General features: G+C 42.7%; 2 protein-coding genes across 11 annotated transcripts in view; one reads left to right on the top strand and one right to left on the bottom strand.

Moving 5' to 3' along the window:
- Positions 1 to 4680, bottom strand: part of SYTL2 (synaptotagmin like 2) — a 64978-nt gene extending 60298 nt beyond the window's left edge. For 6 of the 8 annotated variants that reach the window (XM_080375875.1, XM_080375879.1, XM_080375878.1 and 3 more), the window contains exon 1: positions 494 to 4680. The gene's annotated coding sequence lies outside the window, so the exon portion shown is untranslated. The remainder of the gene's footprint in view (positions 1 to 493) is intronic. The other 2 variants (XM_080375877.1, XM_080375876.1) reach the window with 2 other exon arrangements.
- A 3921-nt stretch (positions 4681 to 8601) lies between these two features.
- The window catches only part of CCDC83 (coiled-coil domain containing 83), a 30188-nt gene continuing 10933 nt past the window's right edge, over positions 8602 to 27856 (top strand). The window contains exons 1-9 of one of the 3 annotated variants that reach the window (XM_080375870.1): positions 8602 to 11814; positions 12322 to 12362; positions 14957 to 15069; positions 17874 to 17958; positions 19921 to 20089; positions 20704 to 20871; positions 23628 to 23719; positions 24873 to 24941; positions 27474 to 27595. In XM_080375870.1, the coding sequence (XP_080231996.1) occupies positions 14984 to 15069; positions 17874 to 17958; positions 19921 to 20089; positions 20704 to 20871; positions 23628 to 23719; positions 24873 to 24941; positions 27474 to 27595 (791 nt within the window). In that variant the 5' untranslated portion in view covers positions 8602 to 11814; positions 12322 to 12362; positions 14957 to 14983. Of the gene's footprint in view, positions 15070 to 17873; positions 17959 to 19920; positions 20090 to 20703; positions 20872 to 23627; positions 23720 to 24872; positions 24942 to 27473; positions 27596 to 27856 lie in introns of all 3 variants that reach the window. The other 2 variants (XM_080375869.1, XM_080375871.1) reach the window with 2 other exon arrangements.

Genomic DNA, 27856 nt, shown 5'->3' with positions numbered 1-27856 from the left:
CATCACAGTGAGCTCCAATTCCCTGATATACGTAAACACACATTTTGTTGCAACACTTCGCTTCTTTTATCAAAGAAAATCAAGTTTCTTTTCAGAGCACCCTGTCAAGCATGTTTTAAGTCCCCTTCCCTTACACGTTTGAGAAAGTTCAAAACTACTAGTCTTGCCCCTCGCCAGTCTGTCCCCAGATTTAAGCGACTTTTATCCTGCAACGGCAATCATGTAAACGGCTCCTGCTGACATAGGAAAAACACAACCAAGTGCATTAGACTTTAGGGCCAGGTCCAATTCTGCAATTTGGTCCTGAGACAGCATAGAAGATGCAATTCCTTTAGTGCTTTGAAATGAAAGCGCTGACTATTTACACAAAGGTCATTAACATCTCTCAACCGAGATCTAAGTGCCCTCCTTTGAATAAAAAGCGCCCTTTTATTAAAGCAGGCCTCTAGAGCGGCTGGGCGCGGGTAGGTTTGTACAGTTACTCGGCTCTCACCGCCAGCCGGGAGCACCCCTCAGCAGCAGCGCGATGTCCCGGCGCACAGACCCCCTCGCAGGGCAGGGGCTGCAGCTCTTCACACCCGCTCCCCGCCGTCGGTTCTAAGGAAAGTCGCTGACAGCGGCGCTTCCCCTCGGCCTGAACAAGTGGGGCTGGGCAGGGGAGCCACCTGCCAGCCCTCCCCCGTCCGCAGGCGAACGGGCCCTGCGAGCTTCCCGCAGCAGGAACGCCGGAGCGGCTTGGAGCCAGGACTCCTCAGCTGCCAACAGACTCACCCTCACGCCGTTCCAGCACCGCAAGCACGGGTGGTTTATATTTTTGGCCTCTGAGTCACTTCATTAGCAAGGCACCCCCACCCCCCGAACCCCCTCAGGGCTGCCTCACCCCTCCCGCCGCCTCAGCGAGCCGGGGGCAGCACCCCGCCGCCGCCGCCGCCTCAGCCCCTCCGCCCGGCCACAGGCAGCGCCGGTTACCTGCCGCCGGCCGGCAGCCGCTGCCCCGCGCCGCCTCCCCGCTTGTCTGAGGGGAAGGGAGGCGGTGGCGCGGGAAGAAGCAGCCCCTGCCCGCCGCCGCGGGGCCAATGGCGGCGGCGCGTCCCTCAGAGCGGGGCGGCTCCCCGCGGCCCGGGCCCGCCCCCCGCCGCCCCCGCGCGCCGGTTCGTGCCACCTGTGGCACCGGGAGGGTGCTCCGGGGCGGCGGGGCGGGTTTGCGCGGGAGCTGCTGAGGCAGAGGTAGGGGGGGCAGGCTCGCTCCGCAGCGGGAGTGGCTGTTCCGCATCGGGTCCACGCAGGGAGTATCGGCTTGGCTTGGCTTGGCTTGGCTAGCAGCCTTGGGGGGAAACGGTCAGTATTTTACTTTACCTGGCGACAGGCAACCCGAGAGGCGTGAGCGTAACGCCCTGTTTGCAGTAAAGATACAGGCAGCGATAGCAGAGGTTTCAGTCGTCTGTTTGTCCGGGAAGCCGCTGTAAGTGCTTTTCTGTTTAATTAGTGGCACGGAATGCACACGCCACCATTCATGGGATGTTTCAGCAGGACCTTCCCCTCGAAGCACCTCTCGCTCAGCAGGCAAGGCACCCAGGCGGTTTCTGAGGCTGGAGTCCCTCCGGGAGCAGGGTGACAGCACCGACCCGCTGGTGTGGTGGTTATTTTCCCGTTATGCGTGTTCCTCTCACAGCACTTGCTTTACATATGAATCCGTGTTGGGGGCAGCTGGAGGATCTCAGTCCCCGGAGGGCCTGGGAGCAGGGCCCGCTGTGCTCCGCGGGCAGCCCGCTTGCGTACCGCTGCCATCACCTGCCTGCCTCTCGCCCCTGCCAGCCTTGCCCTTGCTCTGGTCTCGCTCGCAGCTGCCTGGTTTTATGTGACTTTGCCCTTGTATCCCCAGCCTGAGTCCATTAGCTCCCCAGGGCCTAGACCATCAGCTCTGGCTTCCTGCTGTCAGTTCTTACGTTTCACTCAAACTTGGATCCAGTGAAACAATTTCATGCTTTTTAAAGGAAATTTAGTATACATGGTGCTGGTATGAAGGTTTGGTAAATTACATGTCTTTTCAATTTCATGTATTTTATATGTGGCTTTTCCTTCCTGATGACAAAATTAGGGACTAGAGCATGCTTTATGCACCATCCAGTAAAATTCTGAGTTAATAAGCCTTTAATAAGGCTTCTGTTCAGTTCACAAGGATCGAAGTGAATTAGAGACCTTGTGAAAGCCTAGACCTCAGTTTCTCCCTCCAATAATTTTCACTCAAGCATCTCTCATCCGTATATCCTGCATATTCATCCTAATGCAACATACCAGGCCGTATCTATTCAAACTCACACAGAACTCCTGTTCACTGCAGAACAGGAAACGTTCGGTATGTTACTTAGAAATGGGGCCCTTTTGGCACTCTTGGTACATGGAACTTATTTTCTGTGGTATTAAATATCTCTTTTTTTTCCTCTCTCACAGCAGTCCCGAAGAATAAAGGCGGCAGGGGTAAAACAGCCTTTTTGAGACCAGACACACTGTTATCAGCTGGCAGATGTGGGTACGCCTGGCCCTTGCTGGATGGAGCCAGAACCGATGGGCCTGGTGTACCCACTGCCGAAACCAATACCCTCTTTGATCAAGGACTTTGGACCCAAGCTTAGGGAAAAGCAGCTCCTTGCTGCTAGGAAGTTCCAGGTGTCAGGAGTCTCCAGCATTGTGACAAGTGATGGCTGCAAAACTGAGTATGGGGGGTGTGCTGCATCTGTTAAAATTACAGAATGGTCAGGGTTGAAAGAGACCTCTGGAGATCATCTAGTCCAACCACCTGCTAAAGCAGGTTGTGCAGAATTGTGTCCAGGCAAGTTCTGAATGTCTCTGGAGAAGGAGACCCCACAACCTTTCTGGGCAGCCTGTGCCAGTGCTTTGTCACCCTCAGGGTAAAGAAGCTTTTCCTCATATTCAGATGGAACTTGTGTTGCAGTTTGTGCCTGTTGCTGCTTGTCCTGTGTCTGGGCACCACTGAAAAGAGCCTGGCCCCGTCCTCCTGACACTCGCCCTTGAGATATTTGTAGGCATTGATGAGATCCCCTCTCAGCCATCTCTTCTCCTGGCTGAACAGCCCCAGCTCCCTCAGCCTTCCCTCATCAGGGAGATGCTCCGGTCCCCTCACTATCTTAGTAGCCTCTTCTGGCCCCTCCCCAGTAGCTCCCTGTCTCTGTGGAACTGGGGAGCGCAGAACGGAACACAGTGAAATATGTATGTTCGCTCCTATTCACATTTAGTCTAGTGATTTGTTCTTGAGATGTATTCAGATGAAATCTGTGGAAATATCTATGCAAGGGCTGTCCCAGCTCAGACTGGTGGCCAGTTCATAGCTTGAGTGTTTGCAATAAAGGAGAAACTGAAAATACCTGAACAACCTGCATGGTAAAGACCCTCAGACGGAATCCTCAGTAACTTCAGATGGGAAAAGTCTACAACCAGTATACAGCCTGTCCCCACAGTGGCTCTGCACTGGTGTAGTAGATCTGAAGAATCTGGGTGTTTTTTGTAAGCATTGAGCAGGTGTTTTTCATGTGAATTGAGCCTGAACACTAAAGGTGACACCAAGAGAACAAAAACTAGTAATGAAAGGATGGGCCCTATGAACCCTCCTCTTTGTGTTCTCCATACATTGCCACAGAGCTGTTAAGTTCTCAGCACAATCAAAAGATATAAGCATGTTTTTGATTGCAATGCAACACAAAGTGTTATGACATCTTCAGAAAACAAAAAACCCTGCAGATATCTTTATGTAGAGGTATTCCTGTCAGATGCAGAAAGTGGATCAGTTTTCTCCCTTCACCCCCTCATTCAACATGTCATTCTCCCTAGCCACTATCCAAAGGAAAGAGGAAGTCATCCCATCTTCTCCCATTAACGGAAAAATAAATGCACGCTTCAGTTACAGAGCGGCAGGTATTAGGTTGAAAAGGTAGTAACTTTCAGCAAAGCAAATCCACTGGATGCTGCTTTCCTTGCCCCAGCTTCATCCAGACAAAATCTCAGTCTCCTCTGAACACTCAGCTGCTCCCTGATGTGAATTAACATGAATCACAGCTAACTCAGATGCTGCTGATTCCAGTGCTGTAGTGATATTTCCCTGGCTGGTGGCTTTGACTGCATCACTCCTTGCTTTGCATCCTTCATTTGGTTCCTGGGTCCCAAGGTTTGATTTTTTTTTGTTGTTTTTTTCTCCCTTTAAAACCTTCTGCACTGTTAGGTTACATGATACAAGGCTCTTTTCCACACACACGAAGGAAGGCAGAGGAACAACAATGGGTGGAGGAGCCCAAGAAATACCCTGCCTGGCAGTTCCCAAGGCCATCACAGGAGCTATCAGCCCATCAAAGATCTCCACAGACAGGAAGGAGCATGGAGGCACAAGGGCAGGTGGGGGAGCCCAAGTAACCCCTTCAAAGACACAGCCCCTCCCCAGTCTGTCCCTGGGTGCCTCAGTACCTCACTGCCTGGGGGGGTGGGACATGTTGTAGGATGCAAGCAAAGAGAATTTTCGGATTGCACAAGACCTACTATGGGATATTCAGGGCATGAGTCAAAGGTGTGGAAAAAAGAGGGATAAAGGTGGTTTGGAGAGGAACAAGCATGGGAAAACACAGATAAGGGGAGAAAAGGGGCCAGTCACATCTAAACAGGACTGGTCAGTGTTCTTGTTCAAGTGAGCATTGTCCTGTCTTTTATTAAATGCCATTTCTACCTTTTTTTTTAAATTATTTTGGAAAAGGGGGATGAGTAGCTTTCTATTCTGCGTGCTGCTGTGTGTAGGGGGGGTACTACTTCTGACCTCCTTTCTGAGTCATGTCACATGGGAGAGGCAAATCCTCTGTCATCTTACCAACAGAAGGCATTTCTTTACAACTTTAAAAACTAAGTCTTCAAAAATATTTTTTTTTAATTATTAAAAAATATTTTAAAATGTAACAAGAAAATGTACACTGAAGGTGTAAACTGTGAAAGGAAACTGTGTAGGTAAATTAGCTGTATATGGTGCTGTCTGTGGTAAGAAAGAGATTGTCTTGATAACAATGATCATGAAAGAGATGGCTTTAACAAGCAAATGTGCACAAACAGGGCCTGATCATTTTCCTGCTCTTTTGCTCCAAGATGAACCAAACTTAAGACCTGCTGCCGCTGACCGGGGCAACTTTATATTTGCACTATTATGCAGCTTTGCTAGAGATCGCCCTCAAATGCCCAGTTAAGGAAAAGACATGAAGCCCTCACCTGCTGTTTGATGAGTACTAGGAAGTGAGAAGGATTCTATGAATAGCTGCTGCTTTCCTCAAAGACTGATCAAGATAGTTTCTGCTTTGCAATTGATGAGAAATACTGTCTCATGTTAAGTTAGATAGTCCTTTGTCAATAAACTCTTGATACTAGGTGCTTTCTGGTCCTTTCCATACGTAGTTTTAGGCTGTGACAATTGTTCTGTATGTGCACATGTCTGTAAAAAGAATAATTTGCTATTTTAAACTTGATCAGAACACAGAGCCAAAACAAATTGCATTTAATGGTGATGTACAAAAAATGGGTCTGGCACTTTGCATGGAAACTTCTAATCTCGCCATGGCTTTACCCTCTCTTATCAGATTTCCAAAGTTAAAAAAACTAAAACAAAACATAAAAGAAAAAAAAGTTTAAAGAAACATGAGAACTTCTCTTCCAGTTGTCAAGTCAGTGTGACAGCTCAGTGGGAAACTCAGCATTAGGGATGGAGTCAGAATAGGACCCAGCTCTCTGGAGTGAACTTTTCTTTCAGCAGCACTTTCTGCAACCCATCTTAGAAGGTCACTGAGAAGGAAACCGTGTTATCTGCATTGCCTCTTTTTGGTGCAACCTTTGTTTTCTGGGTTTCTTTCCCTCAGGGTGCAAGTCTGAGAATTTTGGAAAAAAGTGCCCCAAAAGAGTGAAGGTTTCTCCTGCAGTCCTAGAGGTTATTCACAAAAGGTTTAGATTAATTTCTCTAGTTACTTAATTAAGCAACCCCTCAAATGGCCCTTTTGTCAATATTTATATTTATTGAAAGCAGCAGGATTTGCCAGCTCAAAACTAGCTCTAACAATACTGTGTTGTCTTACATTCTTTATTGTGATGGACATTTTGTCAGTGGAATGTAGGGCTTCTAGAGTTATATGCTCTGTTTCTGCCTTACTCCTAGATCCCATACCTTTCAGAGCCCTTCCCAGGTCCTATGTATACCTCCTCAGACTCTCAATGAGCTTTCTATATGGCTCAGGAGAAGCACGTGAGACAAGAACACCTTCTTGGGCCATCCTTCCTTCAATATAACTAGAGCTGTTTGTTTCTCCACCAGGAACAGCCCATCACTTTCACTCCATCTCAGGCTTTGCAGAAGAGCAGGTTTTAATAAGAGCAGAATAGGACTTCCAATGCTTACCAGAGTATTCAAACATCTCTTGGATATTTTGTAACAGAAGGAACAGGGATTTTCCTTCCCTTCTCAAATTTTCCCCAGGGTCTTCTTGGGCAAGCCCCCACTGAGGGTTAGGTCACATAAAAAACAGCGTTGGAAGTCCCAGAAGTGGTCCAAGGCTGCACTTCCAGAGGAAGGCTTGCCAAGAGACCCTGGGCCCCAGAGAAGCACCCCTAGGTTCTGTAGGACATGCAATGCTTTTTTCTTCTCTGCTGATTGCACTGGCTCTAGTGCTAACATAGCCAGGCAATTCTTCGTGGCCTAGCTGCTATTTCCTTGCCTGTGTAGTCTTCCTATTCCTCACTTTCCTGTGGAAAATGCTTTTTGAGTATTTATTACTTGCTCTGAAGGTTTTGCAGGTCTGTTCAGTTGTCCTTCAGGACCTGAGCTGCTGCCTGCTGCACAGTAGGATGCTTGTCTTCCTGCAGTCAGTGGAGGGCTGAAGTGACAGAGGAAAATGCATCAATGACCATGAAATCCCTGGTCAGAACAGTCATGCCTTACCTGGCTTCCCAAGCAGAGCAACACTTGAAAGCCTTCCCTGGGTTCAGTCTCATACCCAGTCTGAGGTTCAGGACAGGGCACCAGAGAGAAGAGGCAACATAGGACAGCAGAAGGTGGTGACATCTTGCCTCAGTCAAGGAGACAATGTAAAAGAGGAGGGGCAATTTTAACCCACATGTCCTCAGAGGACTTGTACCCAGCTCTGTCAGCTGGGACATCTGGCCATATACATTGAAATTCTTTATGAAGAAGGAGGCCCATCATAGCCACCACAGCCTTGATGATGGCCTGGCTGAGCTGCAGATAGGGAAGGCAGAAGTTTGCTCCAACTGAATCTCACTGAACTCAGCATCCCCCAGACACAAGCTGCCGCTTTCCAAAAATAATTATTTCATAGAATCATAGACTGGTTTGGGTTGGAAGGGACCTTAAAGATCACCTAGTCCCAAGCCCCTGCCATGGGCAGGGACCTTCCACCAGCCCAGGCTGCTCCCAGCCCCGTCCAGCCTGGCCTTGAGCCCTGCCAGGGATGGGGCACCCACAGCTGCTCTGGGCAGCCTGGGCCAGCGCCTCTCCACCCCCACAGTAAAGAATTTCATTGTAATATCTAATCTAAATCTCCCCTCTTGCATCTTAAAGCCACTCCCCCTTGTCCTATCACTGCCTGCCCTTGTAAAAATCTCCCTCCGGCTTCCTTGTGGGTGCCTTTAGGTGCTGGAAGCTGCTATAACATCTATGACATCCTAGAGTCGTCTGTTCTCCAGGCTGAACAACCCCAACTTTCTCAGCGTTATTCCTCTGGAGGAAACGGGCTTGCTGTTTTGTACCCACAGCCCTTCTGACTGAAAGGCCACTGGGATTCAGCTGGTTGTCATCAGGAATTCTCCAGGCCCAGTTCCTGAGAAAGGAGGGAAGGTGGAATCCGCACACACAGCATTTCCATGCTCTTTAGCACCACCTTCCAGCTCCAGACGCTTTCATAGACAAGCTGCTTCCTCCCAAAGCCCTTTTGACCTGCCATCATTAAGCAGAAAGGCAGGTGAGCTCCAGCATCACAACTGCTGCTGAAGGGCCAACAGAAGCAGCAACTCTCCTCTACTTCTTCAGAGTCCAGACAGTCTATGACCACATACCAGAACAAAGTTTAAATCTTGTCACAAAACTCATCTTCTGCCATTTGAGGGAAGGAACCTTTCTCCCAGTCTTGGAACTCAAGATTTATACCTTTTGATCACCTTTCCAGAACTGTATCAAAAAAAGCTGGGGAAAAAGGTCCTATGTAAAGTATGTACCAGTGAGAATATCTTGCTTTATCACCCAGATCTGTCTCAAATGGCAGTCCCATGTTCATCAGCATTAAGTTCTGGATTCAGGGGCAGATGTGAGATCTTTTACAATGCCTTCCTTCAAGTGTTAAGCTATTTCTCTTCCCCATTCCCTTTAGGTAACTCCTGTATGTTGCAGCACACTCCAGACTATCAAGCTGCAACAAGGTCTTTCACCAACTATATCGGCATACTCTTCATACAGTCCCTCTGCTGCCTTCTCCTTGTCTCACCTGATCCAGGGCATGTGTCCCCTCTCCCCTTGCTTCCCCCCTCTCCCCTTGCTTCCCCCCTCTCCCCTTCTCTCTTCATTGGCTCTCAACCACTTAACCAGCCACACCTGCACCTTATCTACATCAGCCAACCCACCACCCCTGAAGCCAGCCCACAGCGGTATATTATCAATGCTAATTAACCCAGCTTCATTCCTCCACACTTCTCACCCCCCTTTTTTAAATGGTTTTAACAATCATTACAACCTTTTTACAAATTATTTTTTTCATACAGTCCTCTAACTCCTCTAGAAATCCCTCCCCCCCTTTTTTTTTTTAACATTTCATACCTCATGTTTTAAACAACCATCACACACTTTTTACAAATAAACTTTTCATATGGTTCGGACAACTTGTCCCTGAACTCATACTCATATTCCTTCTTTACTTTTATCTTGGGCTTTTCATCTTCTGCAGGTTGATCACCTTTCTTCTTATCTGCTTTCTTAGCATCTGGGATTTTGATTTCTTCAGAAGGGGATTCTGATGAACTAACAGTACCTTGTCCTTTCACCTCTTGGGAAACACCAGACAGTAACCTGAGTGAGCTTTCAGCAGCAGCAGGTCTAGAATACAGCACTAACACATCATTCTGTGTCCTGAAAAACTTCTTAACATCCTTGTGGTCGCCCATTTCTTCTTCAGCTGGAGACACCTTCAATGAGCACATAAACACCAGCAAGAATACCACCAGGCCGAGCAGCAGCAGCAATGGCAGGAGCCACTCCCAGCAATGCGCTGCTCCCATGCCTTCCCCTGACACAGCCATCACCACTGTCTAGCCAGATCCATTCTGGACCCGCCACTGCTGCAGGCTGCTGCCACGTCTGTCTGGGTACTCCACCACTATCACCTGTTACCCTCAGTCCCTTAACTCCACGGCAGTCAGGCTTCCTTCTCTTTAATCCCAGTGGCTCACCTTTACTGGTGTCTGATCCAGATCCCCAGGCTCTTCCCACCTATCTCAACATGATCTGGATCACAGGCTATCCCCACCTGTCTCTGCTACTTTGGGCACCATCATCACTGTTCAAAGCTTCAAATGCCTCCCAGCACAGCCATCGCCGCTCATTACACCCAGTCTCATAATCTGAAGGGGCTCACACGGAGCACCAGTTGTCACAGCACTCTCCAGACTATCAAGCTGCAACAAGGTCTTTAACCACCTCATACCAGCTTACTCTCCATACAGTCCCTCTGCTGTCTTCTTCTCACCTCATCCAAGGCACACTCTCTCTTCTCTTGCTTCTTCCTCGGCTGCTCTCTCTTCATTGGCTCTCAACCACTTAATTTAACCAGCCACACCTGCACCTTATCTACATCAGCCAACCCACCGCCCCTGAAGCCAGCCCACAGTTGTATATTATCAATGATAATTAACCCAGCTTCATTCCTCTACACCTTTATACATATATTTTCTTTGTATATGTTATATATATTGCATACATTGTAAATATTGGTTCCTGATGACCATTAAAGGACAAATGTGTCACTCATTTTCAAGGGCAAGAAGGATCCAGGGAACTACAGAGCAGTCAGCCTAAACTCAGGCTTCAGGAAGATTATGAAGCAGATCTTCCTAGCACCCATGTTCAAGGTTGTTAACAGAGGGGCAAAGAAGAGCTGAAAGCACTGCCTGATCCTGGCAATGCTGTTAACCTGCAAAATAGGGACTCAAACTTACCATAATATTGTCTCTTTCTGCATGTAAGGCAAGACTTTCTAAAAAATCTAAGTAGTGTCTGCCCATGCAAATATAAAAAGGCAAGGGGCACCCCTTGTCAAGTTTAAGCAAAGTTACTTTTTGGAATAGTGAGATTAAATAAGTTCAAGTTAAAGGTCTTGTACTACAAAGTACAAAGGTCAAGGCTGTGTTTATCCTTGCCAGCTGATTTAAGATGCTGTTCTTTCTTTTCCTGTCTTCTACTCAATGGCTTATGTGTCAGCTAGCTGCTGTGTCCTAATAACATAATTAAATCCATAATATACAAGAAGGAAATGAAGTCACTAGGTTTTTTTATGACTAGGGGTTGTTGGGGTTTTTTTGTGTGTAATTGTTTCTTTGCTTTCTCATCTGAAGTTATGTGGGGCCACTGAATGAACATAAACAATTCCTATTGTCTTCAATATAGATGCATTGCAAATTACAATCTCTGTCTATAGAAAGCGTTTTGTTCTTGCTTTAATGGATACGCCTTAATTACAGGGACTGCTGTATTATGTCAAACAGGACTTGTCATAGGATAAGATAGTCCTCCACAGGACTGGCCACAATCTGAACAAAGTAGGTAAATGTGAATTTTGACCAAGAATGAGGACAAAGGCATTTTAGTGATTCACAGATCTATTTCAGTGGTAGAGTATGGCTTCAAGGGTTATGTGGCTCAGGCATTGATGTCCTGTGAGAGACAACAATGTACAGAGCCCATCCAAACCCAATGGAGGTCCACTGGCCAGCAAGAGAGAAGCAGAAGTAATTCTGGACCAGCCTCCAACCCTTCTTTCCATCTTCTTCTGCCCTGTCCCCACTGCTGGGGCATGGCTTTTTGCACAACGCTGATGTATGAGGCAAAGGGAGTTACAGGCAGTAGTGTATGGTCTGTTACCAGGGTGGAGGAGCTTGCTCTGTCCCAATACCTTGGGTGGTTTAGGGTGCTTCTTCCTGAGAAACCAGCTCTGTGATCACGGTTGACCCAGCTCACATTTGGTGTGGAACTGCAGCTACCACCGCAGAGCTTGGAAACACTCTTTTTCTTGAGGATGGCTGCAATTTTACTTCACAATTTTAAGCCAGCCATCATAGTTATCCATTTGGGTGAAACTCAAGCTGCCCCACAACCTTTGCCGATGAGGAATCCCTCTCAGGACTTAAATAACCCCTGTGCCCTGTTAACATTTGCTTTCCTCGCTTCCTAAGACGGGTTGGACGTACAGGAGTCACACAGCAAATGCACCTGGCTGTTTCTGCAGGAGAGGCTCGGAAGTGTTTCTCCCTGCCCCCGGCCCGACGCCGGCTCCCTCACAGCCCGCCGAGGGACGGCGGGGCGCTTTACGCGGGCTTTTTCCCCGTCGGCAAGCGCCACGCGCTGCCGCCAGAGGGCGCCGCCGCCCCGCGGAGGGCGCGGGAGGGCGGGGCGGCCGTTGCCGTGGCGCCCGGCGGCTGTTGGCGGGGAGGTGGCTGTTGGCGGGAGGGCGGCTGTTGGCAGGCCCTGACTGACCGACCGCCGCCCGCCGCGGGGCCCAGGCTGTGCGTGGGTGCGGAGGGGATGCGGGTGCTGGCCGGGTGCCGGGGTCGGGAGGTTGTGGTGACCCTTGGGGGCCCTGGATCGGGAGGGAGGCACTCGGATGTGGGCAGTGGCGTGGGTGGCGGGAGGATGAGGGGAGATGCTTCAAAGCTTAGCTGTATAGGGAACTCCTCGGTGGTGGGTGCTCAGGGCTAGTGGCGGGGTGGTGTGGCAGGGCTTAGGCACAGGTGACAGTACCAGTGGGGTCTGGTGGCTGTGGACAGGGAGGCTCCGTCCACTGTAAGGGGTGGCCCAGCTTTGCCCACTGAGGTGCCTGGTGGTGAGTGTGCGGGCATATGTGCAAGGGACATGCCGGGACTGAGGGCAAGGGGGAGGTGTTAGCCTGCTTTGGAGGCTGGGAAGAGGTCCCCGTGTGGCTGCAGGGTGCTGAAGTAATTATTGACTGGGAGCTGAGGGAGGCTCCTGCTAATGCAGCTGCTTGAGATACAGTGGTAACGGTGTGAATGCAGGTGCTGGTGTGGGCGGCACTGGTGAGAGTGACTGAGCTCAGGTGAGTGGCGAGCGGGTGGTCCCTGCAAGGAGTGTCTGGACAGTCACAGTAGTGGGGTGGCAGTGCCTGGGATCTTCTAGCTTCTCCTGGGGCTCTAATGACAGTGTTGTTATTGATTGAGAAAGTGCTGCTAGCCATAATGGGGGGGCTGTGAAGAGTTGTGCCTCATAGATGGTTTGGGAGAAGAGAAGAAATAAATCTTGCCCTCTGCAAATGTTTTCCTGCTGGTTTAAAATCTGCAGTTAATTCTCAGTCCCCCTAAACACATTCCCTTCTCTCTCATGTGTGTGCATTTTCTATGGTTTGCAAAATCCAGCTAATCTGTCATTATAGTATGGGGTTTTACCTTGTTGTACAGCTTGGAGGCTTTTTTGTTGGTCCCTGCACAGGAAGAATTTCATAATTATATTGCTGGAGCTCACCTGGGGCTGGAGTTCCAAAAAAAATCCCAAAATTTTTCAAAGTACTGCTGTTCAAAATGTTTCAGTTTGTATCTAGTTTTAAGCGGGTATTTGATTATTTGTTTAGTGAAAGGGATAGAAAAAAAAAAGCAAAAAAAAAAAAAAAGCTGGGGATTGCTGCGATCTTCCATTTCTGATGAAAATCAGTACAATGAATTCTCAAGTGAAAGTGGAATCAACACCAGTCCAGTTAATTCTGCACTGAAGAAAGATGACAAGTTATTTTTTTATACTTAAAACCCATATCCTGCACTTGTGCATTTGGACTGGAAATTTGAGGGGGGTCTAGGGATGCTACATACCTAACTTCCTGTTTCAGTGAGATTTCTTAATTCACTTCCTTTTTTTAAAATCTCAATCTTGCAAAAGTCATGTGTTTAGGGTTTTTAAAAGTTTCATGAAAAATGTTGTATAATTGTTATCTGCAAAGGTTGTGTGTGAATATTTAGGACTCAATATAGCTTCAGACTCAAGTGGACGTTCAGGTACGAAAGGATTTTTTTCTTGGATGTAAATGTCAGTAAGGTTTGCTGCAGTCATGTGGTGATACTGTGAAACAGGCATGATTGTATTGAAGTTTCACAGTGGAAATATTTTACTAACGTGTAGCAAACATTAAAACTTTGATCTGGGACATTTCAGAAGTTAAAAGTATAGCTGGTAGGAGTCAGGATTTTCCAGGTTTCTGTGAATTACATTAGCTGTACCGGTAACATAAATAACCAAGTGGTGCAAAGGCAGTGATTGACAGCTGTAGACAACTGTCCCTGTGAGTCTGAACTTTTCTTCAGCAGCAGAACAGACAAAATATGCACAAGTAGGTTTTCAACAGACTAGGAATAAAATTCTTCTGGATAAAACATTATGAAAAAGATATTCCAAGGGCTAAGGAGCTGTGTGGAGATATTAGACTCCAAGGTATGTTTACCTTTTCACTTACCTTGTAGAGCTGCCACACAGTGAACATCCCTTTTACAAGCCTTTCTGCAATATACAGCACACTGCCTGCCCTCAGCACACTCACTTGTTTCATCAGCAGGCATCAGCTAATCGAGGGTAGAAAGTTATTTTGTGTATGGAAAGCTGACATTGCCTTGCTTCAGGGTATAGTGAATACAGTGACAAGGCATGCGCTAGCATGTGGATTAGAGTGCATCTGTCAATAGTTGTTTTAACTTCCTTCCCTTGATTTTACATTGATTTGGCAGGCCTGCTATGTGGCTTTCCACTGATTTCTTTCTGTTTCCTTGTGTTCATTTTAATGGGAAAACTACCGTCTGCTGTATTTAGTCACAGAACAAGTTGTTATCAATTTTAGCTATTAGAGTGAGAATTGATAGAATTCAGAACTTAAATTCAGAAAAGCAGTTTAATATGAAAACAGGTTATATACAGTGTTTCTACTCATTCAGTAAAACCTCCTCTGTTATATGAACTAATCTGGTTTTGGCATTTAATTATGTGACCACTAAAAGTGAAGAATCTTCATACGTGCCCTTTTCTTGTGACCTTTTTTATTTTATATAATATGTGCTACCAGTTCCATTACAGAACTATTCATTGTCAGTTGAATTCTGAGCTTGGTAGTTGTGACAACAAGCCCAGGGAATACTGCTTACATGCATATCACTTCAGAGAGTGGTTTTGTTCCAGCTCTGACAATGAAAACTGATATCAGGGTTGCAGTGAAAGACAAATATTCATAGTGCTATGAGAACAGAAGGAGCGGGAGAGAGATGCATATTAACAAGTGGACTCGATAAAACGAGCCCGATAAAGAAACAGAGGCAAATGATGGGAAAAGGAAAAACTGCTTGTTTGATTTGCAAGAATGTGAAACACAGCTCGCAGCAAGGGATGCAATAAGTGACTAGTGACAGAGGCCACTGTTCACAAACATATCTTTACTCAGGGCAACACTTCAGGATGTCCCCAAAACATGGGCCTGGGTGCTACCCTGGGCAGGATTATTGTTGTCAAAAAACATTGTTTTGTTTATTTCAGAACTGTTAAGAACTTGTCACAAGTGAAAAAAGCTGGTGAACATACGACGTCTTGTAGATCGTTCATTTATCTCTCCCCCCCCCCCCCCCCCCGCCCCCTTCTTTTCTGCTTGTCCTTTCCTGTCTTTAGATTTAACTTCTAAGTACAAGAAAAAACATGGAAGAGAAGAAGAAAGAGGAGAAACCGGAAGAGCAACTTAAAGAGCCTGAATCAGCTTTCCCAGAAGCCTTACTAGAATTTCAGTAGGTTTAATGTATTTAAATTTTCACTCATATAGAATATGTGCATGTATAAAGCAGATTACAAAGACAATTTACCCAGTTCAGAGCCTGAGCTGATTGACTGTGGCAGTTATGTACTGTTCTTTTGTGTTCTTGTTTTGGGTTTTCAAGGTTATTTTGGAAATATACAGTTTCAAAACCATACCTATAAGAAAGCATTTAAGTGGGTCTGAAATAATTTTATGCCATTAGGTTATAACTTTGCAAAAAGAGTTTTATTATGTGGTCACTAGCCAGAACATCAAGATCTACAATTTGCTCCCTTGGTGAAGCTGAGAGTAGAGCACAAGGGAAGTGCTTTATTTTGAAAATAATGGAGGGACAACTTCAAGGTCTTTTAAAATCAAGCAGAGAAAAATAAGAGCCAAGAGGAGAATATCTGAAGTAGTTACAAAATAGACCAATTCATTTGATCTGCAGTCTCTTGAGTAGATAGGGAGAAGAAGAAAAATGAAGCTCTTTGACTTTTATCAAAGAGACAGAAACTGGGAGGTAAAAACCTCAATAGCATCCAATATTCAACAATTATCAGCATTTAGGAGCAAGGAGTAGTGCCTTGGTGTAGAAATGAAAAGCGGGTTAAGCAAACTGAAGAGCAACCAAATATAGCTCAAGTGACATCTGTAGGAGTTCACAGCATCTACGCGGGATTTTCTATTTCATTTCACAAAGAACAGAGTACAAGTTTCCACAGCGAAACAGACTCGATTTAGCTGAATCATATAACAAATAAATACCATCCAAAAAGTCAACAAACCCATCTATTTTGCTAAGAAATAAGCAAACTGTATTGCTAGGCCGAAAAAAAACCCTGCACCACTTCCTGATAAAATTGTTAGGCATATTCAAATATCCAAGCAAATGACTCATTTGTCTGAAGAGTCTTCCACTGAAATGGGTTCTGTACTGACACAGCGTCCACTGACACTAAACATATTTAGTTTCTACAGCAACGGTAGGGAGAAAAGGGAAGAAAAGTATTTTTCTTTCTGTCTTTATCTTCCTCTCTTTCCCTCTCCTTCTTTACATCTCTAATCTATAAATTTTCTGTACCACTTAATTGAACAAAGCAGCATAATCACATAAGTGAATGTCACATTTGGCTTCAAGATTTATAGAGTGCATAGTATTTATTTAACTTCCATTCCTGATTTTTCTTCTGTGGATTGAAGAACGGTTGCTGTTCCTAGTGAATTTGGTATTTTGCATTTTTAGTATGGTTTTCTGTTTCAGGATTGGTTAGGAACAAAAATCCCATGGATTACTTGCCCAAGTAACATCCTACAGACTGGAAAAACTGTCATGGTACTGGAGAGGAGTGTTGTTTCTAGATGATTAAATCATCTAGATGAAACCTAGTATACAGGATTGAGAAAAATAATACAAAAGGAATCATCAGTCTAGCTATTTTGTTGCTTTAATCTTGCAAATACCAAAGAAAAATAATCTAAAAAGGAAAGTTCCAATATGTAGTGAACAAATTAGCAAATTCTACTCATATAAATTTTTGGCATTAACAAAGTGATGGATGTGGACTGACTGCCACTTCATGGAAAATCTTAAAGTAGCAGAAATTAACATCAGCAGTATTCAAGATACAGAAATGGTTTAAAATGGCAGGTAATTTAGGAGGTCATACTGTGTGGCCAAGCTGTCACCTCTGTCTAATAAGTGATATATTTTTGCTGTAGCCATCACCACCATACTTCCATATCTCTGTTCTAGTCTCTTTAATTAATATCCTTGTACTTAATAGAAAACCTGAAGAATACCTTGGAGCACACTGACACCAGAGGATGCAAATCTAATAACCTGCAATTTGTGTGACTGAGTGATTCAAACTTAGCCAGCAAAAAATTATCTTCTTTTAAAACAACTTAATAGGGAGGGGCAACCCCAACCCCCCCACCCCCCCACCCCCACCCCCCAAAACAAAACCTCAAGGAACAGTAAAAGATATTGTGATAATTGTAATACTTGCCTCTGATGTGCCATATGGTGAATTAATTCTGGGAACAGAGGGAAAGATTACAGAGAATTTTGCAAACAGACACCATTTGCAACCCAGTATTTCTTCTTCTAGAAGAATGAACATCAGAAAAAAATACTTATTTTACAGCTGTGGCAAAGAAGATGATAAATAAGTCTATGAAAATTGTGAAAGCAGTAAGCTGGTTCTTCTACAAAAATGTGTAAATGTACTCAGAAGATACTACTCAGGCTGCAGTCCCTATTCCCTTAGGGCTTCTTAAAGGCTAACAAGTTATTGGTGTACAAATGCAGTTTATAAAGCTCAACAAACCACATTTTCAGAAAAATTGAATCCCATTTAATTTTCCAGTTTGGGATTCATCTGATCTATGTCTGAGTTAGTTGCCTAGGCTTCCTCTATAGTGAGTGGAAAATAAATATTTCTGGAACGCAAATATCCTTGTCCTAAAAAAGACCGGTGCAATAGGTCAGCTAAACCACGGCCAGAAAGAATAATTCAGCTTAATCCTCTCTAGCGGTTACAAAAGAACAGCATAATTGGGGAGTGTGTTTCCCAGTAGGAGTGTGAGATCTAAACTAACATGACAGTCTAGATGTATATGGGAAATAATTTCTTTACGCATAGTAAGCGGATAGTGGTATCAACCCAAGTGGGTCAAGCAATATGATATGAAAATAAACATTTCAGTAGTATTTACATCTAATCTAGCTTAAGTAACATTCCTCTCTTCTGTTTTTGTAAGAATGTCTCTTTCTTTACTCTTTCTCCACAGAATTAAGACAAAAGAAGCAGCAATTGATCGGGTTTTATTTGATCTGAAACAAGTGGAAAAAAAGAACAAAGAATATCATGAAAGAGTAAGTGACTGTGCATCCTTCTCTCAACACATTTTATATGTGGTATTTTAACTTGCAGATTCGATTTTATTCTTTCAGTCCTAATACTACATTCACTGAAACTAGTCGTTGCAGTGTATTTCTTACGGTCAATGAAACTAGCGTTAGTGAGTCACTTTATGTGCTAAAAGTTAAGTGTGATCTGAATTAAATGTGGCATAAAGCATAAATGTCCTAAATATAGCCATGCAAAAAAGGAGCTGCAGGAGTAAAACATTGCAGAATAGGAGACAGCAGTAAGGTAATGTGAGTTCAGTGGAGGTGTTTTCTGTAACCGCCCAAGTATTTAATCTTACTCTGAAGCAAACAGAGCACAGCAAGCCCCCTTTTAGTAGGTAACTTTACTGCAGTACATTCAGGTGTGCCTTTTTAAACAGTCTTGCACATATTCCTCAATATTTCAGTGCGTAAAGAAAAAACGGTATTAACTTCATTTTTTATTTTTTTTTTTTGTCAGTAATGTTAGCAGCTCTAACCAAATATTGAGATTTGCTGACCTTCTTGGTTCACTTCTAAGGTGACCTGGAATTGCACAGGTCTCTATGACAGCTTAGTTACTCTTGCAAATTTCGTTTTAATGAAAACTGAACAAAGAGGAACAAGCATCACACAATTGTCAGGGTGCAATTTGTAGCACTGCTTGATGAAGACTCACTTTCTTGTGGCTTGAGAGTTGTGTTGGGTCATGTTTAAAATGCGGTTATGTAGCTACTGATTGTACCTGAGTGACACTTTAAAGAACCGTACATATGAACTGCAAATAAAGAACTGTATATAAAGAACCATCATATGGCATCTGATAGCTGAAAGCAGTGAACTTCGAAAGTGGATATATATACAGCCACCTAATGAAATAAATTAAAATCACTCAAAAAGCCTTAAACTGGATTGTGAGATTAAACAGTGTTGCAGACTGCACTTCCTGTAACAGTGAAACATTGAAACGAACAATGTCTCTCTGTCCTTCCCATGCCTGATACTTGCCTTGCTTTTATTAGTATCAATCTGTTTAGCCTTCCTTGGTGGTCCTTTCAGTGTTGATGCCTGGATGGTGTCTCACTTGTGGCCTTAACTATCAGTGGAAGTGGCATTTGGCTCTTCTTTCTGCAGGCGTAAGTCTTTTATGGTTGTTCCCCCAGTTTGCTGCTACTTCATGTTCTCTCAAGAACTCCATATTTTAGACTGTACAGGGTACTTCAGAGTGTGCTTGAAGTGCTGTTTGTTTAATTTAGCCATGTTTTGACATTTTTTTTAGCTCCATTCTTTGTTCCCTTCTTAATGTTTCTGAGTGGTTTTGAGTTAATCCTTCTAGAATGAGTAATGCTTGAGGCTCAAGCTGCTGCAGTTACTGTTACAGTTTGCTCCTTTACAGTATCCTTTCAGAGCAAACATACACAAATCAGTAATTTCAAATAATTTGAGTGTCACTTGAAGGGTCATGGCAAGGGATTATAATTGCAGTTGTGGAATCAGTAGGTATAACTAATTCCAGCTCTGACAAGATTCTCTACTTTTGTGTATACAAGTGACCTGTTGATGACTTTTCTACATGAAGGTGGTACATTCTCATGAAGGATGTTGGTGTCTAGTAAATAACTCCTATGAGTAAATATTTTTATTAAATTGACCCACAAGGAACTTTCTTTGCAGGCAGTGGAGGACTATTGAAGTGCTGCACCAAGTACAGCAGTCATTTGTCTCTCATTTTCTTGTAACAATCCTGAAATTACTGAGAAATTTCTGAGACTTGCAGACTCTCCCTTCAACTTCATCCTTTTTGAATATGAAGAATAGGTATTTAGCTGAGTGTTTTTGCAGTGTATCCTGGCACTAGGTCAGATTTTATTTTTCTTTATTACTTAAGTTTGAAACTAATTTGAAAATGTTTTAATACATGCCTTTTCTTGTGTTGTTCTTTCATAGAATGACCTTCTGAAGGAAGAACAGCAGGCACACATCAGGCGCATGCTAAGAAAAATAAAAGAGGAGAAGAAAAAACAAGATGAAAAGGAGGTTGTAACTAGAGATGATGTGGAAGACTTACTGAAAGCAAAATGGCAGTATGTTAAGGACAAAGAACAACTTCTGAAAGGTATGTTGTGAGTTGTGGAAGTGCAGTCTGCAGTTTACACAGTTGGGATTGAGTACTTTTTTTTGCATTTTAAGTAGAGATTCAACTTCCTTGTTGCGTAAAAGGCATAAAGATTTTTCTCCCCAAAATTAAACTCTCTCAACGTGGTATGAGATTGTGGGGGCTTAATCTGTTCCAAGTGATGTATATTACTGTGCAAATAGAGAGGCTTCATTTTTTCTATACAGTTGAAACCCATGAAAGCCCTGAGCACGGGCTTCACTGGAAGAGTTAAAAAAAAAAGTATTGATGTCAGCAAAAATGACCAGTTTTGATTGTTGAAAGTTCTGTCTGCCATCCCTGTGATTCTGAGGGAGACACATGTCTTAGGTTACAACATTTCAGTGAGACTGTTGTGCCTCCTTGGCAGGATAAGATCAGACTGTTTTAGGCAGTGATAATGGCTCTTGACACTCTGTGAGGCCATCATGTCGTAGCGTAGAAGAAACATCCTTCTTTCTCCAGTCCCAGTGAAACTGCCTTTAATAAAGAATGTGATGAAGTTGTAAGAATTATGGACTATCAGTTGAAAAAATTGGTAATGAACTTGTCTTCTGATGTTCTTATTTTAACAGATCTGCACTCCCAAATTGAAGAAACTGCCCAAAAACTTTCAGTAAAGCAGAGTGAGAGAGATTTTTGGTTGGAGTACAAAAATGTAGGAAGTGAAACACAGGCCAACAAGATTATGAATCTAGAAAAAGACATTAAGGAAGTCAAAGATAACCTTCATAGAACTACAGGTCAGTTTACAGCTAGTGTAATGCAAGTTTTACAGGCTGTCTGTATATTACTTATAGGAATTAATTAAATTATAAATTTAATTTGAGGTCAAGTTCTAGTAATTTCTGTCAACTTTCCAAGGCAGTGCACCTAAGGTGGGCTGCATAATCCTGTAAAATGGAAGAACTCTGTCTCTATGTCTGTGAAAATCCCTTTACTAAAGAAATTGACAAAGTTGCAGAAATTATGAACATTTAAAGAAACTGATAAGCTTGTCTTCTGATGATTTTCTTATAAAATACAGGCAACCCATTTTTAAGAAACGTTACTGCGAAGGACAGCAATTTCCTAAAAATAAATCTACATATATCTAGGTCACCTACACACGGGATTCCCTTAGCAGCCATACTTGAAAATGTTGTCTGCTGTTGTTGCTTCTCAGCATGCTGCAAGCACTTCACATGTTGAAAACTCCTTTGACAGGAAAGTGCGATGAGCTCACTCTTGGAACAGGCTGTCGATTGAGCATACTGGTTTAAACACAGAACTAGAGGGAGCTGTTTAGCCAGTGGTCGTAACTTTGCCTCCGAGTTGCATCCTCTCCTGTATGAGGGAGGCCCTGCAAAACTGACAGTACAGACATACACAAATACTGGGAACTGCTTCAATACTGACACAACAGTGGAATTCATTTGAGAGTTTATGTATTCTGGTGCTGAGTGCTTCACAAAGATTTCCTTACTACTGCATTATTTTAAAATCATTTCAATATTTTGCTGTTACATAACCCATGCTTCTAAGGGGAGAAGGATGTCCTGGTTTTCTTCCTCTATGTCCCTCTCAGTATGCATGACCACAGCCAAGCAGCTGGTAGTAACAGGCAGTGACACTGCTCTAAGGGTCTCTGTATATTGTGCCAACCATTGCCAGGCATCAACTACTGTGGATAAGAGCCAGCTAAGCTATCTTTTTGTTTCTTAAAACAGATTTTATCATGATTAAGATCTGTGTTTTCTGCGTTGCCAGATAGCTTGTCAGGTATCCATCTCTGTATTCAGGAGAGGTTGATATTTTTCATTATGCATTTTCTGTGTTCTTAATCAATGTAACTTTCCTATAGAGCTGCTGAAATACGAAAAAGAGAATGGGCTTTTATATAGAATGCCAGAATGGGCTAGTAAGAACATTCAGTCTGACCTCATGCATGTCACAGGATACAGAGCTAAAAAATTGTGGTCAAATGGAAGTGTATTTATAGAAAGACAGTTAGAGAGGTATATATAGCAGTTGCCTAATTAACATACTGCAAAATGATGCTGCCAGTACTGGATGTTAGCATAATATTTTACTCAACTTCCTAAAATGAAACTTATAAAGTAGCCTGGGAGTACAGCCTTCTAGCCTGCCCCCCAAAAAAAAAAAAATCATAAAAAAAAAAATCTAACAAGCATCCAGAGTAATGCAGAAGCAAAGTCAGCTTGCTCACTTCTCGAATGTGTAACAGGCTTAGGGAATAAACATAGATGAAAAGGTTTCTGTCTCTGTAGGTACCACTGAAGGGCTTGATGCTGGCACTGTTCATGTAGTCTGGGGGTGACATTTTAAACAAAATTTCTGGAGGGAAGAGGAAGAAAAAGAATGCCATACACTTACATGAGGTGTGGGGGAAACTGTTCCAATGAGAGTTAGGGAAAATAGCCTCCTTAGAAACAGCAGGTATGTCTGAACAGTTCCTCCTTCTCTTCATTCTCCTAGTACAACTCAGGTTGTTTACTTGTCTGAAAGAATGAAAAGATGAATTCGTTATAGTATGTAAGTACTTCCATTTCATTCTGCCAAGTCTAGATGGTGGATTGATTACAGCAGGCCAGTTTCCACAGTGTTAAATTAAGAACTAATGCACAACTAATGCACCTTTCATATTTGACTGCCTTTGACTCCACAGTGGGTCCGTGACCAAATACTCATTTACAGCCAGATCAGCAATAGGCTGTCTGCAACACAAGTGCAGAGCCAGGCTGAATTTTAAGCCTCTGGAACAAGTATGAAGTGCTTTCCTTGAAATTACTACAGTGTCATTCATTCCTTCAAAAGGAGAAAATACTAAGGAGCAGTGGGCTATTTAGAATAGCACAAAAACAACTGAAGGGAAGGGTGAAATAATTAAATACCAAGTGATTAGAACTTGAGGCCAAACAAATTCAGTTTAACGTAAGACGCTTCCTAAATAACGACCACAAGTAACGATGAAAGCAAATATTTGAGGCAATTGCCGCATTCTCTATTTTGTCCTGTTGTCAAATTAGAACAACCTGGAACACTTAGATAAGTCAGCAAATGTATTAGGCTCTGTATAATAACTGTCGGGGAAAAAAAAATGCCACATGGATAAGATGATCCAATATGCTTCTATACCTAAAAAACAAGTTTTCTAAGCAAATCTCTTGCATGACTCCAGGAGTTCTGCGATTGATAGAGACAAAATTTAATGCTAAGATCCCAATATTGTAGCAGTGAATTGCTCAGCTGTTGTAGTTGCCAACAGAAATGTGTAAGCCACTTCAGGTTTTAGTTTTGTAGTTCAGACTACAATAACTTGGGTTTAGGAGGACAATTTCTGTGGAGAAGAATGTTTGAATCCTTTTCTGTGGAGCATCTATGCATGTGATGCTGGTTAATAAGTTACAGATTAGGAACAACATGCTGATTATCTATTTGTTTTCAGCAGAATTTGATGTCAAATAATGGTTTCTGATTTTCTTTTTTTGTTTTGAAGAATATTATACAAACACTTTGAAAGCAGTGAAAGAAGAAAATGACAGACTGCTTGAGAGGCACATGGAGTTAAGTAAGGAACAGGCTCATGAGGTATTCCTTCTGCCTTTTTCAAAAGTGCTAACTTCATCTTAGTTAGCAGTCATCTACTCTGCATTAATAATTATTTTATCTCAAATTAAGATTTGAAACTTTTCTAATAAATTAGGAGTAAAATAAACTGTAAAACTTCTTACTAAACATAGCATTGGTTATTGTTATACACTCATGTACTTTTTTTTTTTTCTTTTTACATCAGGCTAACAATGAGTAGCCTGAGCAATTTGACAAAGGAGGTATGGGAAAGTGGGGCACCACGCACTGATATGACTTGTTCAAGAACATGTCACTTTTGCTGTGACTTTGATTTTGACATTTGTATGCACTTCAGAAAAAAATAGCACTAAGAGATTGTCTGCATGGAAGCATACATAATTTTGAAAAAAGAAAAAGTTGTTGCCTTGTACTTGTAAAGTACAACATTTTTAAAATGCCAAAATAATGCAGTTTACAGTAAAATTTAGGCTTATTGATACATTGTCAGCTCTGATTTGCAAATATGATTTACAATGTATTTATGGTGATGACTTCTTACACTGTATGCAGAGCACACCAGTACAAATCACTGGTTGGGCCCATTAGGTTTTTAAATTCCCCTGGCTTCCATGCTGGACTTTTCAGTCACGTGAGAACATAATCCAAAGGACTGTGCTTGTGGTGATCTACAGAAGCATCTTCCTTCCCAGTTGTTCCTTTCCACTTAGTGACATCAATAATTAAATTGTAGCCTTGGCTCGTTAGCATAGATGTCTCCTTGTCATAGATCAGTACTGCCTAATTTGTGATTTTGCTTGGGTTTTTTAATAGCTAAATTTCTGTCTGATTTCCTGAAAACAGGAAGATTTGAGCAGTAGTGAGAACACAGCAGAATGTGTTAGACCAAAAGGAAATGTCCTATTTTAATATGGGAAATTACAAAATATTGGTAAATTGCTTGACATATAAACCGCACCGTACAGGATGATGAAGAAACAGCTGGTCTTGTGGACTAAATCCCCTTGTAATCCCTCAGGGGATGCAATGCTACAGTCTGTTGTGTGGATGTTTCTTAATTATCTCCTGCTAAACAGCAGAAGGTTCTTTATAGTATGCAGCACTGTCAAAGTCTTGCTTTCAGAGGAGATGATCTTAAATCGTGTTTTCTCAGAATGCCCTAAGATGCTTAGACAAAAACAGTCTCAGAGAAATTGAAGAGAATGAATGGCTGAAAGAAGAGGTAAGAGAATCACCTGTGTACAGTTTATCATCGTAGTTCAGGTGTGAAATACCATGGCCTACAGTTGTAACTGTTTCTAGTGACAAACCTCTGAAGACTTTCATAGGAAAAGGAGAGCTTTTTCCTGTAATTAATCTGTAATCCTGAGTAGCAAACAGTGTATGTGCTGAATAAAGGTAAAAGGTGAACATCTACTTTCACAAATGAAGGACCCCTTTTCTTGCCCCAGCAGCAGTTATGTGAAGGGCTGCAACGTTCCATACAATTAAGTATCTGTGGAAACTGAGTTACTATATAATGTAAAAGTTCAACCATGTAAGTATCTGAAGAGTGTAGTTTTGAATTGCATTAAAGTTCTAGTGCTGCAGTATTGAAAGGAAACAGATATGGATGTTGGAAAACATTTTGGAGAAAGGGCTTTGAGACAGCTTTAAATGGGACATAATAAAGAAACCCTGGAGAATAGTACACTGAAGAGAGGAAAATCAGGATTGTATATAGTTGTAAATGATTAATTGATAGCTCTTATACTATCCTTTAATGGCAATTTAGAGCTACATATTAGACTTTTGTAACTTTCCTCATCAAGAAAAAACTGTTTTGTGAGCCAAATTTAGGAAACTGATTTTTCCACAGTGAAAGTTTTATTGTTTATTCCAATCAATACAGGTTCTTTGTTACGATCGATCAAATCTAGGCAAGACATTGGAGGGAAGCAATACCCTTTCCCACCTTTATAACCTCACCGTTTAGAACTGAGCAAAACTTTTGGGGAAATTAATGACGTTATTATTTCTCTGTGCTACACCAACAAACCTGGCAGAGGTTTCCCCATTTTACTTACTGGTTTAAGATACTTGCCTGTGTGCAGGGATACAGCTTGCTTTCTTCCCTTTAATAAGCTCTGAGCTTGCATCCTTAACTTGCCAGGGAGGATGTCCAAACCACAGCTTCTTAGGCAATGAGGTAGGGGCCAGTAGGAAAGAATTACTGTTTTAATTTGTATAAACAAACCGGAGCTCAAATCTATACATCCTATCACTGAATGAGTACGAATTCCCTTCCCATCTCCCTTTCTCACTGAACACTTAGGAATCTTACCCATGTTAGGCAGTGTCAACAAGAGAGGTACACTTTGGAGTACTCATGTCCTGAGGGGCCCTCACTTCAGAGTTGAGGGATTTGGGTTTTTCCTCTCAACTAGAAGTTTCCTATGTTATGAATTAGTTTGTTATGAATTAGTGCTTTGAATTATTCTGGAAGTCCAAACTATTATCACTAACTTCCCCAGTCCTCTGAATTCACCCTTTCATTTTCTCTGCTTTTCTTATACAGATGTAATATTTTCTTTTAGGCTAATGTTTATATGTAGCTGACAGACTCTTCCAGTATTTTCTTTTGGGGAGATAAATAAAAAATTTCAGTTTTGTCTCAGTTTAAAATTCATCATTTTTTCAGTTTGGCCAACCAACTGAAAAATGACTTGCCAAAGCAACCCTAAACTAGTTACCTTCACTAAACTAGTTACCTTCAAATTTGAACAGATTTGGAGACTTAAGTCACATTTTTCTACAGTTACTGTGTCACACCAAGATGGTGCAAAGCTGCATCACTTCATTGTGCCAAGCCACGTCCTGTTACTGGTTACTGCCCTGTCATTTGCACCTTTTTTAATCCCTGGAAGAAATGGGAACTAGTTTTTAACTGCAAATTTGGATGAGTATAGCTGGGTTAATTTGGCTTTGGTGAGAACAGATGCATTCAGATCACTAGGTGCTGCTTTTAAACACGTGCCTATGGCTAAAATTTCTTGCAAGGTACCTGTCCCATAGTACATTCCACTTCCTTGTGAAGTGGGGTAAGAAATTCAGGAAAAGTAAGAGGAATTGTGGGAACTGAATAACTAGTATCCCTTGTTAGTAAAACTTTATGGCAACGTGGGGCGATTACCAGTCCAAAAGAAAGTAGAACCTGCAGTTTAGCCAACATCATAGCTTACTTGGACCAAAAGCTTCACTAATTCTGGGTAGGAAGGTCTTATGTATAGGCAGGAATTAGAAAAGCAACACTAGCTGAGCAGGATCCTGAATTTAACTCTGCAAAGAAGGTTTTTCTCTCTCAAAGCTCTAATGTGAAAGCAAAAATGAAAAAATCCAGAGCTTCTGCCTACTAGACCTGTTTGGCTGCATGAGAAGGCTTACTATCAGGGCTGCATAGCCCAAATGTGTGGCTGTGATTGACAGAGTTGTCCCAGTAAAAGCTCCTAATAAAGGTGTGAAAGAGCCAGAGAGACCTTCCCCTTGCCTAAAAAAGTGTCACTGTTTCTCCACCAAATGTGGTCTTGCTGATAGAGCTGCATTTTTTCTAGGCATGTGCACCAAATGTGGTCTTGCTGATAGAGCTGCATTTTTTCTAGGCATGTGCTATGAAGATAGTTACTATTAAAGCTTTCCAAAATAGCTATAGACTTCGTAAGATTATATTCTTTTTTTTTCTTTCTTGTTTTTTTTTTTTTTTTTTAATTGTCAAAAGATTAAGATGTACCAAAAGGAAGTAAGTGATTTGAAAGCCTCTATCAACCTCCTGGAAGAAGAAAATATTGGTTTAGTGACAAAACTGGTCAATAGCAGACTTCAGAATCTGAAAGCACACAGGTAAAATGATGCCTTACAAATTCAAAAGTGATTAATTTTTAAAAAAAGTAATGTTGCCTTCTGCCTCTAGAGCTATTTGGGCTCTCCCACAACAAAGCCAAGGTAGTTTTCTAGTTGAGGGGAGGCAGGATTTAACTGAGTGGGACTTGTATCTCTGAAGGATGACAGCAACATTGAAACCTCCCAAATACCAAAATTCAGGAAAGAAATGGGGTTCTTTTATAATTGATTAAGACCTAGTGACACTCGCTTTCTTTTAGT

Source organism: Falco punctatus (assembly GCF_963210335.1).
Source record: "Falco punctatus genome assembly, chromosome: 2".
Lineage (NCBI taxonomy): Eukaryota > Metazoa > Chordata > Aves > Falconiformes > Falconidae > Falco > Falco punctatus.
This window is presented reverse-complemented; position numbering and strand designations above follow the sequence as displayed.